Source organism: Pyrgilauda ruficollis, unplaced genomic scaffold, assembly GCF_017590135.1.
Source record: "Pyrgilauda ruficollis isolate IOZ18807 unplaced genomic scaffold, ASM1759013v1 scaffold28, whole genome shotgun sequence".
NCBI classification, from domain to species: Eukaryota; Metazoa; Chordata; class Aves; order Passeriformes; family Passeridae; genus Pyrgilauda; species Pyrgilauda ruficollis.
The window spans coordinates 200,014-218,496 of NW_024524155.1; the positions used below are offsets into that span (position 1 = coordinate 200,014).

Consider the following 18,483-nt stretch of genomic DNA (forward strand, 5'->3'; position numbering starts at 1 on the left):
TTAATTGCAATTAACACGAACTACTTCCATCAAAATTCAGCCTTCAAGTCCTAGGGAGGCCTGTCTGTGCTCTAGTCATGAAGACTGACTCCCAGATGCCCTGGAACATTTGGCAATGCCTCTCCTAGGAAAGAGCCCATTTGGGTGGGAGGGCTGCATGCCTGTCACAGACAGTAAAGGCTGCTCCCAGCTGGTTCTCTTCCCATAAATCCAACAGAGGGCCTGCTCCACCTGGGAAAGATCTGTCCTGCCTCTCCATCTGAGTGACTGTGGGAGCCACAAACCACAGGGCAACAGTGAGTGAGTTTGCAGCTCCAAGTACCTAGACAGCTGGACAACTCCTTGGTGTCAGAGCTGGCTTTTGTGTGACAGTCCCTGTGTGTTGGCTTAGGAAGTTGTTTTCACCCTAAAGGGGACATGCTGGAGCAAAGACCCAAACAAGAAGCACAACCCAAGCAAAGCAGGGCATTACTTGGGGAAGTACTGTATCATATGATGAATTTCTGCTAACACACAATCATCAGGGTAGGTTTACCATCCCAGGAGACAATCATTAATAAACAGGACACACTCATACTAGATGCTTGAGACTGAGTCACAAAATTGGAGGGGGTCTTCCAGATTCCTATCTGCAATGGGAAAATGCACATGCCCCCTGAGACTAAGCAGCGTTTAGACTTTATTCAGCATAGCACTATGTGACTACAGCTTTAACGCACTGCCGGTGTTGAAGTTTTCCGTGTCATCCTTTGGGTTCAGTTGCAAATTTACAGCTTCTGCACTGACCCACATTTCCTTTCTTCATCTGCCACAAAATGTTTGACTGTAGCACGCTGATGAAATTACATCCAGGCATAAACGAGGGAGTAAACAGAAAGCTATGTTAACTTAAGGTGACATCGAGTGCGGAAAGCAGCGTTTGTAAATGAGCTCAAACCGCTATTTCCAAACTTCTGAAGGGCGGCTGTGAACACGTGTGAAGCTGCACAAGACAAGCCTAAGACCCAGAGCCGTCTCGGCGCGGCAGGAGCAGCCTGGCTCCGCACGACCTGTGCTGCCTTTGAGGGTCACCCCGCAGCCCGTCCTGCTGCGCTGCTGCCGGGCGCGCCCGCGCCCCGACACCGCGCGCTCCCGGCACGGCACCCGCGCACGGCCCGAGTGCCCCCGGACGGACGGGCGGGCGCGGCCGGCCCCGATCGGAGCCGGGCAGGGCTCGGCTCCAGCCGAGGCGTCGGGCCGGTGTCCGCCGGAAGGGGGCGGTGCCCCGGCCCGGGCACGCTGCCCCCCGCCCAGGGTCCGCTCCCCCCTCCCCCGGCCCTGGCAGCCGCACGGCGCCCTGGGCCCGACGTGCGCGCCGCCTCACGCACGTGCGCGCCGCGGGAGGAGCCCTCCCTCCGCGCGCCCACCCACCCGCACGTGCGCATGCGGGAGGGCGACACCGACCGGAAGGGGCCCTGTGCGCATGCTCGGCCCCGCCCTTCGGCGCCCTCTCCTGGCGTGTGCTCGCGCTGCCGCTTGGCTCTGCGCCCGGCCCCGCCCCCGCTGAGGCGCCGCCGCGGGGGGAGGAGCTTCGCCCTCCCTGCCCCGCCCACAGCAACCCCTCTCTCCCCGCCTTAAGGCGGTGCTGCACAATTCTCGCCTGTGCTGAGCCGGGTGCCGGGTAGACGTTTACACGGTGCCACCTTAACGACGCAGCGGTCCCTCGCACGTCCCGGAAACGGAAGCCAACGGGGGCCTGTGGGGTGACGGCCAGTGCTGACGTTTGCCTGGTCGGCGGCGGCCGCGGCTCCTCGCGATCCGGCGGAGTCTCGCTGGGCGGCCTTGCCCTGGCGGGCTGGGCTGGGCACGGCTCCGCCGCGGGCCTCGCGCCGCGCTCCCGGTGAGTGCCCGCGCTGCCGCCGTGGCTGCTCCGTAAGCGGGACCGCGACCGGCGGCGGTTTTTCGTGACGCGGAGGGATCCCCGGCCCAGTCCCGGCGGGGAAGGAGGGGGCGCCGGTGCCTGCCGACCCCGGGGATAGGCGGCGGTCTGTCCTGCGGCAGCCCGGCCTGGCAGGGCCCTCAGTCCGCCGGAGCTCCGCGGGAGCAGGTCTGGCCTCCCGGCCCCAGCTGCTGCCAGCCGCAGCACCGGGACGGGACTCGCCCCGCCGCTGTCCGCCCGCTGTCCGTGCCTGCCCAGGGCAAAGGCAGCGGCCGGGCACGTATACCGGGCTCTGCCCTCATCCTTTTCCCGTGAAAACGAGGGCATTGGGCCATAAGCGAGACAGCCGTTCCCTGCTGCTGCCTTGGGGGCGCCTTCCCGTCGTCAGCCGGGTAATTTTAGAAGGTGGAAACTCCTCATTTGAGGTTGAGCGTAGCTACGGTAGCTCCAGGCATTCCCAGATGTGAAACTGCCGCCTCTCCGTTACGGTGTTAGACTTGCAGTTGGTCTTAATCCATGGATGTGTACATGTAGTACAAGTTTATTGTGCCGTTTTCAAGTGTACCTTTTGCTTGTTATCTTTTTAAACAGCTGTTATCTTTTAAAGCAGCTGTTTAAACTGCTGTTACCTGTTAATCTTATTTTTTTTCCAAAACCCTGCACATTAGATATTGCTAGTTTAGCTAGAGGGATCTGGTTGGAGGTTTATGCTGGGGGGTGGGCAGTCTGTCTCAGAATTGCTTCACTGCTGGTTTGCTATGCCATAGTAAGACGTCCACTATTTCTGCTGCCCCTTTTTCCATGGAATGCCCGTTTATGGCGAAGCACGGAGCCCTTGGGACTGCAGCAGCCCCATGAGCTGGAGCTCAGTGTGGCGGTGCCCAGGCTGCTGCTGGTGGAGGGCTGTGTGGAGCTCATGCCTTGCTCAGCCCGAGCCTGCTGCAGGCAGCCCGGCTGTGTGCTGGGCCCGGCCGGACTTAGCCCTGCTCCGTGTGTCTGTGGGGGGCTGCAGTCTGTAAATGTTCTGCCCAGAACTGGGCTGCTCAGCACACACACCTTCTGCAGTGCACTCACTGCTAATGCCCTTCTGGCTGTCTGCCAGCCCAAGCTGGCTACCTGCTGAAACATCTCGAGTGTCTTTTTGTCTGGAGGGTGTCTCTCAACTTGGATGGACTGTGTCACAAGGTCTATTAATTTCTGTATTTGGCAGCCCTTAGAAATTCTGGTTTACGATTTCTTAATGTGCTGGTAAGAGCAGTTTATATGAAAATGCTGAAACTCATCTCCTTAGCAAAGGATTTTAATTATTCCTATTGTAAGCCTTTTGGAATTCTGCAGAGGAAACATTCATATCTTAGGACATAATTAATCTTCTGTATTTGGAGAGATGTGGAACTCTGGAAACTAATTTTAAATATGGAGTATTCCCGTGACTTCTCTATGTTGGTCATCCTATCAAATTTCTCAGCTGATACATCCGAGAGTTATAGTTAAATTCTGTCACTGATTGCCATTTTAGCAGCTCAAAGCTTACTGAGGTGCAGCACTATTTTTAAAGATTTTGGGACTTTGTTTTTTCTTGCACATTCTGATTATCACAGAAAATGACCTGGAAAACATTTTGCACACCTGTTTTGTTGAGGCTGTTTGGTAGAGCCTATTAAAGATAATGCTTTTTTAGAATTATTCTGCAATAATATGACTTGTAGGCCTTGTAAGGAAACCTTGGAGTTTTACCACTTCAGCTAACCTGAAGTCCCCTTCCAGCAATGTAAGAAGACGGACATCAATTTCTTTTAGTGTACTGGTTTGCAGATGCTGTACTGGCAGAGTTCCTTAGGAAACACAGACTTATTTTCTAATTTAATATTGAGATGGCATTGTAATGGATATCATTGCCCGTACATTCAATGTACATTAAATCTAAAATGTGTAAATATATTTATTTGTGTCATTTGCCATACCCAACTCCTGTACTTACATGAGATTTATTTATCCTACATCTTCTGAAGCTCCTGGAGACTTTGTTCTGCATTGTGACCTTAGTATCAGGGGAGGGTGGGTGAGACTGGCAGGTGCTTTTGGGGTTTTATTGCTGGTTTAACCTACCAGGTTGGTATCAATAGTAGCTCTCAATTAGACAAAGCATTCTGGAGGTTGGCTTACATGGGAGCCTCTTGTTTTAGCTGTTTTGGAATATATATTTTATTATTTATAAATAATAAAACATTTTAGCATTTTAAACCATGCTTTTTGGGGTTTGTGCAGCTGATAAATCTCAATGTGTGTATACAGTGAGCTGCTTTGTTAGCCACATTGATGCCCTGTCTATTAAATAAAATCAGAATGTAGCTAGTGGTGCATTCTTCCTTTCAATAAATGGGCTGGCCTTTCTTTGTTTTCTTCTCGTTTGAGGCAAATCATCTTTGAAACTCTCACCTGTTTTGATTACAGAGACTCCCATTATTGAGAATTTGGCTTTCAGTTCTGAAAGGAGATCAAATGTGAGATTGCAATTTGGGCTATCAGCAAGGAAGTTGTTTCAGCTGAGTACAGGACAGCAACACTGAAAGTGGAAGATAAACAAGGAGTACTTGAAGTGCTCCGTTTCAGCAGTAGCTGTGGTGTTGCAAATTTTTGCTCTTCAGACAAGTTTTGGTTTGCCCTTAATCAGAATTTTAGATTGCTGATTCTACCATGTGTTCTTCTGAATATCTTGCCACCTAATATAGGGGATGGGGTGGTTTAGCACGTTGACTAGAATGGGTACCCCTCAGAAATTAACTTTTTATGGTTTCCTAAGTGTAAATTATGGTATGGTTTAGGCTTATATGTGAGATTTGTGCTTCTAGTGAGCAAAAATAGTCTTGTTTTTCCAATACAGCCATTAAAAACTACAGTATGAATTTTGCTTATTAAAATGCAGGTATGTTTGTAGGATTACTGAAATGGGAAATTCAGCTTGATTAATGAAAGCTGCATAAAATGCAACTGATAAATAATGTTGAATTTTGCTGGCAAAATATTTTGCTTCTGGTCGTATTGTCCTTGCAAGATGCAGAGTTTCTAGGCTGTTCTGCTTAACTTTATTCTGTCATGTAGCATACTGCTGATAGGAGGATGAAAAGCAATTTGAATTCTTTCTGGAAGTCTGTCTGGACTGTTTTGTTTGTTTTTTTTGATGGTGAATTCAGTGCACATTTATTCAACACAGTGAAATCCTTCCTAATGGAAGTGTGGTATCTCTTTCTTTAAGTAGGCCATCAGGATTGCCTAAAATTAACTTCAGGCCAATATTTCCTAAAAATAACTTTAAAAAGTAAAACTTGTGCACTTTCTGGAATGCAAAGCAGGATTCTTACCCAAAAGTTACTTGAATAATTAATTTGTGAAGGCATAGCTTCAACTAGTTTTTAATTTTATCTTTAAATTTTTTTTCCAGGTCCTTCTGAGTTGTACTTGAAACCGCCAAAATGGTTCTGGCAGATCTTGGAAGAAAAATAACTTCAGCATTGCGCTCACTAAGCAATGCCACAATTATCAATGAAGAGGTATGTAGTGTACAAATGTGATGGCATTAGCACTGGAAAAGTTCTGAGGAAATGTTCTTAAAGGCTGATGAGAAGCTTGAACTGGGCTACCTAGACTTTTTCTTTCCTTCAAGTAAAATTTCTACTAAAGGTTTTGACCCCCTAACAGTACTGCCAGAACTTAAAACTGGATTTATACATGGGTCATCACCTCAGACATAGTGGGTCCCATGGTCAAAGGGTCCTTGAGCCTGGTGGCTGTATTTAGGGCGATGAGTGTTCTGTGGAGGTAGTGTGTGCCTAAGTTTGGATGGAAGGTAGGTGCCTGCTCTGATTTATGTGTGTGGGCACAGGCAGACTATGTAGATGTGTATTAGGCTGCTAGAAGCTGAAATGTGGAAGAACAAATGTAAGCTTAATTGTCTTAATTGTGAGGAGTTTGCTGCATTTATGTTCAAACCAGTGTGTGGTTCTGGAATTTTGTTTGGCTTAGTATGGCCTGTGTTTTCCCTAAGTAAGAGTTTTAAAGTAGAACTCAGTGTGTTCTGTCATAGGAGTTCAATGCAAGATGGAAAACTAACTAATGTGATGGTTTCAAAGTGTCTCTGAGTACACAGATTGCTAGGAATTCTTTTCAGGCAGAAAGATGTGTGGCTTAAAGTAACTAAAAAATAGCCTCATTGAGAGCTGGAGGGTTAGAACTTACGCACAGAGAAAATGCTTTAATGTATCTTCTGCCGGGAGACAAAAAATCCTTAATTGAATTAAATACAGCCCAGTTTAATTTTTTTCATCAATGGAAACTTTTTTCCTGCAAGAGCTCAAGATGTGAAAATGAGGCCATTTATGCAGGTGTTACTTTCAGAAAAATCTTTCTGTTCAAGACTTTGGAAACTCAGAATAAGCAGAGTTTCTAGCAGAGGCACCCGCTTGCCTAAAAGGCATACAATCAGGGCAGCAGTCCAGTTACTGAAAATGCAGGTAGCAGGGTGTCCATCTTTAGCTGAGGAATACTGTTAGAGAAATGGTGTTGTGATCTGAGGTTTTTTTGGTGTACTCTCCAAGGAGTACCCAGAGGGGAGTTCAGGAAGTCTTGCTGCCACGTGAGCTGTTGGCCATAATAATACTTATGTTGTTCCATAAGTAGGAAGTGTTTTGTGTTAGTGTTCTTTAGTGTGCAGTTGTTACAGTTGAGAGCCCTTCCCTTTCAGATTTAAATTGTTTTTACGTAGGAGCAAATGCACAGACTTTCTTTGTGACAGTTGATTTAATGTTAGGACTACACGCATTTAATTTGTGAAAGCCATGGTTATATCATAAATAGACTTTCACATTCTTATTTTGACCTAATAGTGGCCTAGTTAATCTCTGTGTATTGTAAAACAATTTTTCTGATTTTTCTTTTATACTCCAAAGGTTTTAAATGCTATGTTAAAAGAAGTATGTACAGCATTACTGGAAGCTGATGTTAATATCAAACTTGTGAAGCAACTTAGAGAAAATGTCAAGTAAGTGAAATAATCAAAATGCATTTAACTTTTACACATATCAAAAGTTGCAATTTGAGGTTACAAAAGAACAACTAATCTATAACTTAATATGTTGGAGTTTTTTTTTTTAGAAGCACCCAGTTTACTTTTAATAGGAAAATAGCTGTTTGAACTAAGTGTTTACCCAGTTCCATCAAAAGAGTCTTTGGTCAAATTTAGCCATTTATTGCTGTTACAGGCTTGTTTCGAAAATGTGCTCTGTCATCAGTTGAGTCGTCTGATAAACAAGTTTTTCATTACTTCCTAGACACATCATCTTCACATGTTCTTGTACTGGCTATAAATAAATCTGTGTATGTGACTAGCACTGTTACTTTGCCTATTTTCAGATCAATTTAGGTAAATACAAGTCTGAAAGATGCTTTTTAGAAACCTGTTTTTGTCCTCCGCATAAGAATGTCTCCAGTGCATGTCACTTCTGAAGTACATCCTATCTGAAAGCTCAGAACAAATCAGGGTGCTGTTGCATTTTCAAAAACTTTATTACTAGGTTCAAGTGATGCTTTAAGTTATGCTAGTGTTTCATGCTTTTCTCAAACTCAGGTCTGCAATTGATCTTGAAGAAATGGCATCTGGCCTTAACAAAAGAAAAATGATCCAGCATGCGGTCTTTAAAGAGCTTGTTAAGGTAGGACTTCAAAATTCAACACTTTCCTTGTACAGTCTGGGCTTGGCAGTAGTGCAGTAGCAAGCCAGGCTTTTAGGTGGTTGTGTGGTACCTGCAGTTAAGTTTTCTGATGTGAAAGCATAACTGCAGTACTGCAAACAGCAGTGTTCTCATTGAAACTACATCCTGGGCATTTCTCAAACTAACTTCAAGTTAACTATCAAGTTGAGTTTAAGCTTCAAGTTCAATTGTTCTTACTCTTTAATTGAGATGTAAAGACAAGAGTAAAGTACTGCTAGTTTCTAGTCTAACTCTGGTTGTCCTTCTGGGACAACAGCTTTGCTACCCCCATGTTCCAACTACTTACAAGCCTTTGGAAAAGTGCTAAGTAACAACCCAGCAGCTCAATGCAACAGTTCTCATTGCTCTGCTTGGTCAAATCAGGACTTGAGTATCTGTATTCTGCCCTCTTTCCAATTTACAGTGTAGTCATTTCTTCTTCTGTAGTCTGTGCCCAGAGATATGGTAGCTTTCAGGAATGTATCTACCTACTACTCATTTCACAAGTGAGGCAGCAGCCCTAAGAAGCCTTCTGTGCTGTAGGATTCTCCCTGGAAGAAGCCCATCCTGAGCAGTAACAAGAGGGGTGGAGGTCACCTTTCTGTGTTTGTTGTTATCCTTGTGCCATGTATACAGGCCATCCTGACTGTGCTTGGTGTTAGAAATAAATTAACGTTGTTGTTGCAGAATTATTATGTAGAACATTATATCCTACAGATACCTTGTAAGGGCTGTTGTTATTCACTGTAAATCAGAAAAATCTAAGCCAAATTAAGATGAGACTGCAAAAACTGTTTTTCTCCTTTGAATATGAAACCAGGCACCTAGCATGACTGTGACACCAACTGTTCTGTGCTTTTGAAATTTGGTTCTGCTATCTATGTTACTCTGTTTTTTAGCTTGTAGATCCTGGAGTCAAGGCATGGACACCTACCAAAGGAAAACAGAATATTATAATGTTTGTTGGTTTGCAAGGAAGTGGTAAAACAACAACTTGTTCAAAGGTAACTGCAGTGGATCTCTTTGCATGGTTTTTGGTTTGTTTGTTTGTCGGGTTTGGTTTTGTGGGTTTTTTGGTTATTTTTTTGCCTGGGGAAGCTGGTGGTCATTGGGCTCCTTAGGTAGAATTGGCTTGTGATCTGTTCTGATTTTGTTAGTAGGAAAGTTCTAACTCAATACCATGTAAAGATACATTTGCAGAGGGGTTTCTGAGATGAAATGAATGTTGAACTAATATTCTTTTGGGGCAATTTATGGCTTGTAGGACTTCCTTCAAAGATTTTTCAAAATGAACTCTTGATGAAACAATAAGAGAACCTTTTTTTCTCCTTGTACTTAGTTAAACCACAACATTGTAGTTCACTTTCTAGGTTTAAGACTAAATACTAAGAATGGGTGTTCATTCCATTACTTATTTAGCAGAACTGTGGAATTTGGCCTTTGTATTAGATGCAAAGTATCAGTTAAGTGTAAGTTGGTGATGTGAAACCTCTTCCAGCCCCAGATTCATTGAGGGAACTTGTGTTTGTATTTTTTTAAGGCTAAAAAAAGAATGCTCTGAATCGATATATGTTCACATCTGCAACAAGGCTTTCCCTGTTTGTTAGTGTAAGGTCAAGCAGCACACCATTCCTTGTGGGATTGTCCCCTTCCTGTGACAGGAAGTTGTAATCTCTGCTTTCCATTTTCCAGGAGCCTCCTGGACTGTTTGTGCTTCACTGTGTTGCTTCTCCAGTAGATGTCAGCGTAGTTAAAGTCCCCCACAAGAACCAGGGCCTGTGACTTTGAGGCTGCTTCAAGCTGCCTGTAGAAAGCCTCATCCACTTGCTCCTTCTGACCAGGTGGCTTGTAACAAGCACCCACAACAGCATCACCCTCACTAATCTGCCCTTCTGTCTTAAACCATAAGCACTTAACTCACTCATTATTCACCCCAGGACAGAGCTTGATACATTCCAAGTTGTGAGGAGAAATTATCCTGTGGAAAAAAGAGACATCTTCGTTGGTTTTTGTCATCTCCTTTTGAAATGCACACAGAGTGAAATATTCAGTATAGCCTGCTCTGATTTCAGAAGACTTTCTTAGTGCTTATGTGGGTGAATTTTATTTTGAATGTTTGTATTTGGCCAGTGTTTTGTGAATATATGTAGCACCTGTGAAGCTGAGTGTTGTAGGAAGGTTAAGGATTCTGTCCACTACTTTAAAACATGTCCTTTCAATGGAAATATCTTTGTTCCTCTGAAAGTACAAAAACACAGAGCTGTACAAGTTGTAGCCATTATGGTACTTGATATTGAAGTATTGCTTTGGGTAGTTTCTACATGCTAGTCCAATCTGCATTATTAACAATAAGAAGAATTCAGGAGTTAGTAAAATGGGAATTTAAGTTATTTATAGTCATTCCTAGAGACTGCCATTTCAAGAAATTGCAATCAGAAGCAGAGTCAAGCCGGTGTTCTCATCTTGCCATTAATAATTATTTATAACATGCTTTTCTAAATCATGGCCATGCTAACCATGAACAGTCTTACTCTGTGGCCTCAGTTATAGAAGGGCTGGCTTGAGTTTGTGTCCTCTGTGTGTTACTTCAGGCTGTTAGAAGTGTCATGTCAGTGGGACTTTGGTGTAACCACTTGTTTTGGGTTTCATTTCAGTTAGCATACTTCTATCAGAGGAAAGGCTGGAAGACTTGTCTAATATGTGCTGACACATACAGAGCAGGTAAGACAGCCTTTAATGATGTAGTTCTCTATCTATAATATTTGAGGATTTCCTTAAGTAGTCCCTTGACTATGCCTGTCTTACAGGTGCTTTTGACCAGTTAAAGCAGAATGCCACAAAAGCAAGAATTCCCTTTTATGGGAGGTAAGCATCTTTCAGAAACACTTTGGAGAACAATTCTATTTCAATTATGTATTGTTCTATTCTGAACATTTTGCACTAAACCCCATCTAGCATGGCCTAATTGCTTTCATTTTAATAATATATTCTGAGTAATACTTGCTCTTTTCAGATGAAAATTCTGTCCAGTTCAGTATATTGCCAGGAGTAGCAGGTAGGATAATGTACAAAGAGATCAGGTATCCAGGAATAATTCCCTATAGTACTTACTCAATGTATAGCAGTTCACAGACTTTTACCAGACATGGCCAGATTTTTGAGAAGTAGCTCACAGATCAAAGGATGTAATTTTTGGCTGCTTAATTTTTATTATCAAATAGAGACAGAGGTGGACCTGAAATGTCTTTTTATAAAGCAGTAAATAACTTTCCCCTGAGATTCACTGAAGGTGAACTGTCTAGATGCTCAGCTAAATCTTATTTGAGAGAGGGTCTTGTAGAACTTACTGCAGCTTCCAGCAGGTGAGACTTCAGGCTTTGTGCTTCAGTTCACTGAGCAATAAGGGTAAATGGTTTAGGAAGACATATTTGTAACCAATTTTTGCTTTACATAAGAGAAGTTCCCTCTTGAAATCCAGATAGACTTATTGTTAACAAGTTTATAGTCAAATGATGAAATTCTGAATCTCTTTGTTTCTCTTTTTGATTAGTTATACAGAAATGGATCCTGTAATAATTGCCTCAGAAGGTGTTGAGAAATTTAAGAATGAAAACTTTGAAATAATTATTGTTGATACAAGTGGACGTCACAAACAAGAAGACTCTTTGTTTGAAGAAATGTTACAAGTTGCTAATGCCATAGTGAGTAGTTTTGAAAAATATAGTAATTTGGCATTTGATGATGGTTGATTAATCTGTATCCTAATGTTCTTTAACTCCTAGATGATATTAGAAATTACAAACAGATATGAATAAGCAAAGGCTGAATGACCAGTGCTTGTCAGTTTTGTTATGGTTTTAATTCTGTTCTTCTGTTCAAGGATGCTTGCATATAATCAGACTGCCATTCCTGCTTTAACTTTCCCTTTTCAGGATCCTTGCATTGAAAAACTAGATGAAAGAGCCAGTCTGGTCTGGTTTCCCTTAACTATGAATACTAAACTTTCTGTGATTGTCACAAATAGTTGTACTGAGACAGAGAAGATGATTGGATCACTTTCAACAGTTTTGATATGTAAATGAAGCTGTTGTTTCTATGGATTTTAAAAGTCTGGCTATTTGTTTGATTCTGTGGTCTTGCATGACAATATAACACTTCCCAAACAATTCCTGGTAATGCCAACTCATTTTTAGAGGCATGGATGTCTTAAATATCTGAATGTAAAACCAAATGGAAGATGTTAGCTATCAAATGCTTGTAGATACTAATTATCTTATTGGCTCAAGATACTGGCTAAAAGTATCTTGCTAAAGATACTGGCTAAAATCACTTGAAGCATAACTAATAAGCACATACGTATTAAATTGTAATGTTTTATGTTGTAGATAAATCGTATAGTCATTCAGCATCAGAGTTTTTTTAATGGTCCTTAGATAATACTGTTCATAAAACAGTGGTCCTGTTTTAAACTCTAGCATACAGTTATTATATACTGTTATTGCAGTAAGTTCTGCTACTGAAACTATATAATAATAATAATGCATGAACGTCGTTTAATAAAGCAAGAAGTTATTTTGTGTATCTCATTTCTCCTAGCAACCAGATAACATTGTTTATGTTATGGATGCTTCCATTGGCCAAGCTTGTGAAGCTCAAGCTAAAGCTTTCAAAGACAAAGTAGATGTAGCTTCTGTTATAGTTACTAAGCTGGATGGACATGCCAAAGGAGGTGGAGCTCTTAGCGCGTAAGTACTAATGGTGCTAGAATAGTGTCAAACATCTGGCCATGCACAGCCAGCCACAAAATGTGTTAGTGTCTCACAGAAACCTGTCCTGGGGAATGTCACTGTCACACTGCACAGAATCTAAGTCACAGTCACACTTAGATTCTTATCCTTCTTCTAGTGGGTAGGATCACCTGTTGATGATACTTAACATCAGCATTCAGTGATAGGATGTATTTTCAGTACAGTAGTTTGTATTGTCACAGGTCAGACTTTTGTCTTCTGAAATCAGCATCAAGCAATATTCATTGCCTGTTGTGTATTAGGCATTTTTCCAGAAAGATAAATTTGGGCTCAATAGATAGGCCTTAAATGAAGTGTTTTGCACCTCAAGATATTTTTTCCAAAAGGGGAAAAACTGTATCTCATCATATGTGACCTTAAAACTATAATGCAAATCAAACTTTGGGATTGGCAGTTTTCAGAAACTTGATGAAAAGTTGTCTGCAGTCATACTTAGCCAAATTCCATTCTTGTTGGACTTCCCATGTGCTGTATCTTGGCAGAGTTTTGACCAGAAAATGCTACATTTTATCTTCAGCCTTATATGATTGTTTCAACTGCCTTTCAATGATACAGCTTGTCTGGAGCTGAGATGTTTTGTCAAAACAGTCAAAATAACTGACCCTGACTTGCTAATTCCCTGCCCGTCTTTGACCTGAAGTGTTAAGAGTTCGTAAATTGCCATATGTACTTTGCTTTATTTATAGTATAGTGTTCGAAGACTAAAGCTTTTGGTATTTTTCATTTTTGCTCTTATTCAAGTTGTCGTATGCTTGTGTGCTTTAAGTGTGCTGTGTTTGCTCTGTACTGTCTGTGGACTGGAAACTAAGTTTTATCTAAAGGATAGTGCCAGTGTGGTGGAAAGGTTCTGAGTTTTCTTATGTCTGAGCTTTTTCCTGTGTTCAAAATGAGATTGTCTTTTGTATGAGGTACCTTGAAGAAATTGTAATCAATGCCTCTCATGTGACAGTATTATCATTAGTATCAGTGTATGTATCAGTAATATCCCAGTATTAGGATAAACTGGAGATGATTTATTTTTCTTTCTTTCCTCTCAAGTTTCTTAAACTCAGCAATGAAAATTAGCAGAAATCTATTTCTGATTTTTTTTCCAAACAGAATTTGTATTCTATAAAGTACTAATTGGAGAAAAATATTTTTAACTATGAGCTAAACATCCAAGTGCTGGGTGTTTTTTCATTAACACTTTGAGGAGTAAGGCAGATACTTCAGACAGAATGCATAGTGTTGATGATGCCTAGCTGATTATAGTGTAAAAGATGGATGGTGTTTGAGAGGCCATTTCATAAAATATATTTTATTGCAGAGTTGCTGCCACAAAGAGTCCTATTATTTTTATTGGAACTGGCGAGCACATAGATGACTTTGAACCCTTTAAAACACAGCCTTTCATCAGCAAGCTGCTTGGTATGTCCAATGTACAACTGTACTTAAAAGACACTTAGAATTGGATAATGGAAAGTCAAAGTGTATTTTTTTAATGCTAATTTCAGATCTGCTTTCTTTATCCAGGTATGGGTGATATTGAAGGATTGATAGATAAAGTAAATGAGTTAAAGTTGGATGATAATGAAGCACTCATAGAAAAGCTAAAACATGGTAAGTACTTCCCAAGGCCTGAATAGCAGATGCATTACAGTGACCTGACCATGGCAGGTTCTCTGTGACAGAGGCCACTGAGTTAATTTGTGCTGTGTGTAGACACAAACAACTGGTTCATGTGTACAGTGAAGAATAGTTATTCTTTCTCCAGTAAATGTGGCAGCCAACTAAATTAAGTTGTGTTTTTTAAACAATGTCTGTCAGACTACAACTGCAGAAAAACTAGCTTAATGGTTCAGCATGTGCCATCTGAAACTGTTTAGCCATATTAGTAGTGAAGAGGTTTATCTATGTAGTACAGTAATATTGTACATTATAAATACAATGAATAATTAAAAAAGGACAGTAAGAGCAAAATGCTGGTGTGACTTCTGCTAACTTTTCTTTTGTTGTTGTGCTTCAGGTCAATTTACGTTAAGAGATATGTATGAACAATTCCAAAACATCATGAAAATGGGACCATTCAGTCAGATCTTGGTTAGTTATCCCCAAAATAATTTTATTTTAAAACTCTTAATTGAAATTTGTTATATCTGTGTACTGTTTTTTAAAGAGGTGAAATTATTTGCCTACTGCAGTATGCGACTACTGAACTAACAGTTGCTCTCTATATTTCTTTCTGCTTAGTTAAAGTTAGCTTTGCCTGTTTTGACACAGCTTTTGTTTTCCATTCTTGAAACAAGGGCATGATCCCTGGTTTTGGAACTGACTTCATGAGTAAAGGCAATGAACAGGAATCGATGGCAAGGCTAAAGAAACTCATGACTATAATGGACAGTATGAATGATCAAGGTAGTACAGATTTCACCCACTATTTTTTCTTGATTGTTGAACAAACTTATTTAGAGAGATCTTTCTGGAAACAAAAATTCATATTGCAGCATGTACAATGACAGAAAATTTAACATTCTTGGGAATAGCAAGGAGCACATGTGTCTCCAAATTTCTTAATAAATCTAAATATCTAGAGATAGAGTAGGTGGGATTTCAAATAATTTCCATTCTATTGGAAATCAATGTACTTTTATTCATTGTATTGTAACTGTTCATAAGTTATTAATGCTATACTTGCAAATTAATAAGATATGTTAATCTTTAATCTGGCATTGCTGTCTTTTTCCTACTCACCCTCAAATTTACTTGGTGATGTAGCCTGGTCTCTGGAATTCAAAGTGTTGTTTCTAGTCCACCTGCAATTCCTTTAGCAGTATGCTCTTACCCTTGTGCTAAACCCATTAATATGGCTTAAGAGCAAGTATCCCAAGAGCATAATTTAATGCACACAGCTTTTTTCTATCACAGTGATTAACATATGGAGATAAGAGCTTCTTAGTATTACTGCCTAGAATATTATGTCTCAGTGATTTATGTAAAATTTTGCATTGTCACTTTTAAAACTAAATTTTTATTTTCTGGCTCAAAATTAAATTCTCAACAATGAAAACAGGTTTGCTGTTTGTTACCAATTGTAGCAGTTTTTAATGTCAGTGACTCAATGGATTTTTCTTTTCCACACTGTAATTGCAGAACTTGACAGTACAGATGGTGCCAAAGTTTTCAGTAAGCAGCCGGGAAGAATCCAAAGAGTAGCAAGAGGCTCTGGTGTTTCTACCAGAGATGTTCAGGAGCTTTTGACCCAATACACTAAGTTTGCACAGATGGTGAAAAAGATGGGAGGCATCAAAGGGCTTTTCAAAGGTAAAAAAAAAAACCCAACCAAACAAAAAACCCCAAACCAACACCTAAAATTTATTACCCCGATACCCCACCCTAAAATTTATTAAGAGGGGGAGGTCACTTGATGTGTGTATACAGAGGAAATGAGAAAATACTGATTTGGGAGAGGAGAAAATTAGTTGTAGCTTGCTCATTTTTGACATGTGAAATTTATGTCACTGGTAAGAGCTGCACTGTTCTTCATGACACCAGTGTGTAACTTAGCAAGGAAAGCTACTGTATTTCTATCAATGCAGACTTGATTACTACTACAGTACTAACACTTCAGTCTGTTATGTGGAGTGCAGGGAGTCTTGATCCTAAATGGACTTTTAGTGGCTGATGTAGTAACTTCTAATAACGAACTCATTAATACGAATCTAGAATTAGAAGGTAACATTTGGATTTATTTTATTTCTAGCACCATTTGTTAATCCACTTTTTTACAATTGCTCTTTTCTTTTTATTTAGGCGGTGATATGTCCAAGAACGTGAACCCATCTCAGCTGGCCAAACTGAATCAGCAGATGGCAAAGATGATGGATCCAAGAGTTCTTCATCATATGGGTATGTGCTGACTGTTTATAGCTTCAAGAGAGGACTGTCAGTTATAGTGGAGCATTTGAGACACAGAAGTGAGGAAGGGGATGGGAGACTATCTGCATTATATATATCAGTATTAAGTATTTCTAGGGTTTCTAACAAGAATCAGAAAGTTGAGTCCAAATACTATGCACTTAGCAGTGCTTAATCTAGTCTTTCATTTGGATTCTGGTTTCAAAATGAGCATTTGGAATGGTGAAAGATGTCTGTGGTAAAACAAATCTTCCTAGACTTCCCTTCTCATCGAAGATTTGCTCAAGTAATTAAATTTGACAAGAGCAACTTTAAATAAGGACTCCCATAACTGAACCTTACTGATTGTTAATAGTCGTTCCATCAAGTTTTTTTCTTCTGTCTAGTTCTTAATGCATGAGTCATCTTAAAGCCTGGTGTTTTGCACAGCCTTCTGTAATTACTCACTCCATTCTTTATTTTCAATAGTTGTTTCAACATGGTTTGACGGTTTGGGCTTCTGCCTCTGGATATTACTGGAATAGCATGTGTACAGTAATGATGCTTCAAGCAAGAGATCTGTGCTTCAGAGTTCATTAACACATTCATGTTCTCACTTATTTTCTGCAGGTGGCATGGCTGGTTTGCAGTCAATGATGAGACAATTTCAACAAGGTGCTGCTGGGAATATGAAAGGCATGATGGGATTCAATAATATGTAAAGAAGCCTTAATACAAATGGACTGGGTTGACTCTTCATTGCAACTTCAGTGAATTAATTTGCTTTCTTCCTTTTTACAGTGATGAGAGAGTGGTCTTTTGAAATCTTATCCAGGCTTCTCAGTTTCTACATCTAATTTCTGAAAACTATTTTTGCTTAAATTAGTTCCTCTCCACTAATAACTGATGGCACAAAGAGCAATTCAATTTAATAAAACAAAATCATGATGTAAAATTTTAATATGTAGAGACACTTTTTAATCGTTTACATCAAATGGCAGCCATTACATTTGTAAAGAACCCTGATCTTTGGTTATAGTAACATAAAATGTCACAAATATACTGTAAAATAAAATTTAAGTGGTTATAAACAAGGGAATGGCCTGTATCTTCAGTTCCTTTTAACTGTCCTTTCAGTGTGTAATAAGATTGTTTTCTTAGTTTGATTTTTTTTTTTTCCTGAAGACTGTTGTAACTCACATTTGGCATAGGTACTATAAGAATAGTTCAGTAGCTAAAAATGTGCTGTTGGTGCTCATCTGTGGAGCATTTTTAGAATGTGGATGTGCTGTGCTCAGGTTTGTACAAGACTTTGTTGTGTAGAATTTCATCATTCTTCCCCTATACACAAAGAATCAAAGGACTGAAAAAATACAGTGCAGATACCAATCTGTCTTGTATGCTGAAGATAATCTTCATACCAGGCTGCCAGTTAAGCAGTTCTTTTGTTCTGGAGGTAATTTCTAAAGCATATTAGGTGGAATTCCATGCTGGTACTGAACTTGAAAACAGAGATAGCTGTATTTAACAGAGCATAGTGCCCCAATTTAGCTGCATTCTGATCTTAATTTCCTATAGCAGTTTAGTGTTTCAGTTTACTGTACTGGTGTAGAAAGGGTAGAATCCACAGGCACACTTCAGAGTATCAGTAGACCTTGAACCTTGAAATCCAACATAGATCTTGGCAAATATGGTAAGATCTTGTACCCTTATCTTAGGGTAAGAGGGTGTATTATAAATTTTAATATACTGCAGTGTTTAGTGTGTAAATGGACACCTGTTGCTGCTGTCTAGATAAAAGTTAAATGCAGTAGTTAAAACAGTTGGGTCCCTCTGTCAGCCAGTTCTCTGAGATGGCAGCTAACAGGGAATGTCTAATGTATGAAATTAGACTCTTGCACTAATAAAACATAAGCTATGCTGTAATGTAGCTTATAATGTGAAACTATCTCCTGCTTGATTAATGGTATGTGTTCAGTATAGGGAGGATGCTGAAAAATCTTCCAAGTATGCCATCTATCTAGATGCACTGCATTTTATGCATAGCATTAATCTGCAAAAGGATCAGTTAATTTGAATCTCTGTATTTTAACTCTAACAAAATAATGAGTCCTTGCATATCACTAGCTTGTTGGGG

The 18,483-nt window shown here is 40.6% G+C and overlaps 1 protein-coding gene across 3 annotated transcripts; it reads left to right on the forward strand.

Moving 5' to 3' along the window:
* The first annotated feature begins 1,725 nt into the window (after window positions 1-1,725).
* On the forward strand, window positions 1,726-17,440 carry SRP54 (signal recognition particle 54). 3 transcript variants are annotated; one of them, XM_041471830.1, is made up of 16 exons: window positions 1,726-1,879; window positions 5,361-5,469; window positions 6,865-6,956; window positions 7,542-7,626; window positions 8,565-8,669; window positions 10,320-10,386; window positions 10,473-10,530; window positions 11,216-11,366; window positions 12,262-12,410; window positions 13,780-13,880; window positions 13,986-14,072; window positions 14,479-14,552; window positions 14,759-14,867; window positions 15,603-15,773; window positions 16,263-16,358; window positions 16,977-17,440. In XM_041471830.1, exons 2-16 carry the CDS (start codon window positions 5,392-5,394, stop codon window positions 17,066-17,068), a joined length of 1,515 nt encoding a protein of 504 aa, XP_041327764.1. In that variant the 5' UTR covers window positions 1,726-1,879; window positions 5,361-5,391; the 3' UTR covers window positions 17,069-17,440. The 3 variants fall into 3 exon arrangements, with proteins under 3 accessions (XP_041327764.1, XP_041327766.1, XP_041327765.1); XM_041471831.1 differs by lacking the exon at window positions 1,726-1,879 and adding an exon at window positions 2,174-2,310; XM_041471832.1 differs by lacking the exons at window positions 14,479-14,552; window positions 14,759-14,867.
* The last annotated feature ends 1,043 nt before the right edge of the window (window positions 17,441-18,483 follow it).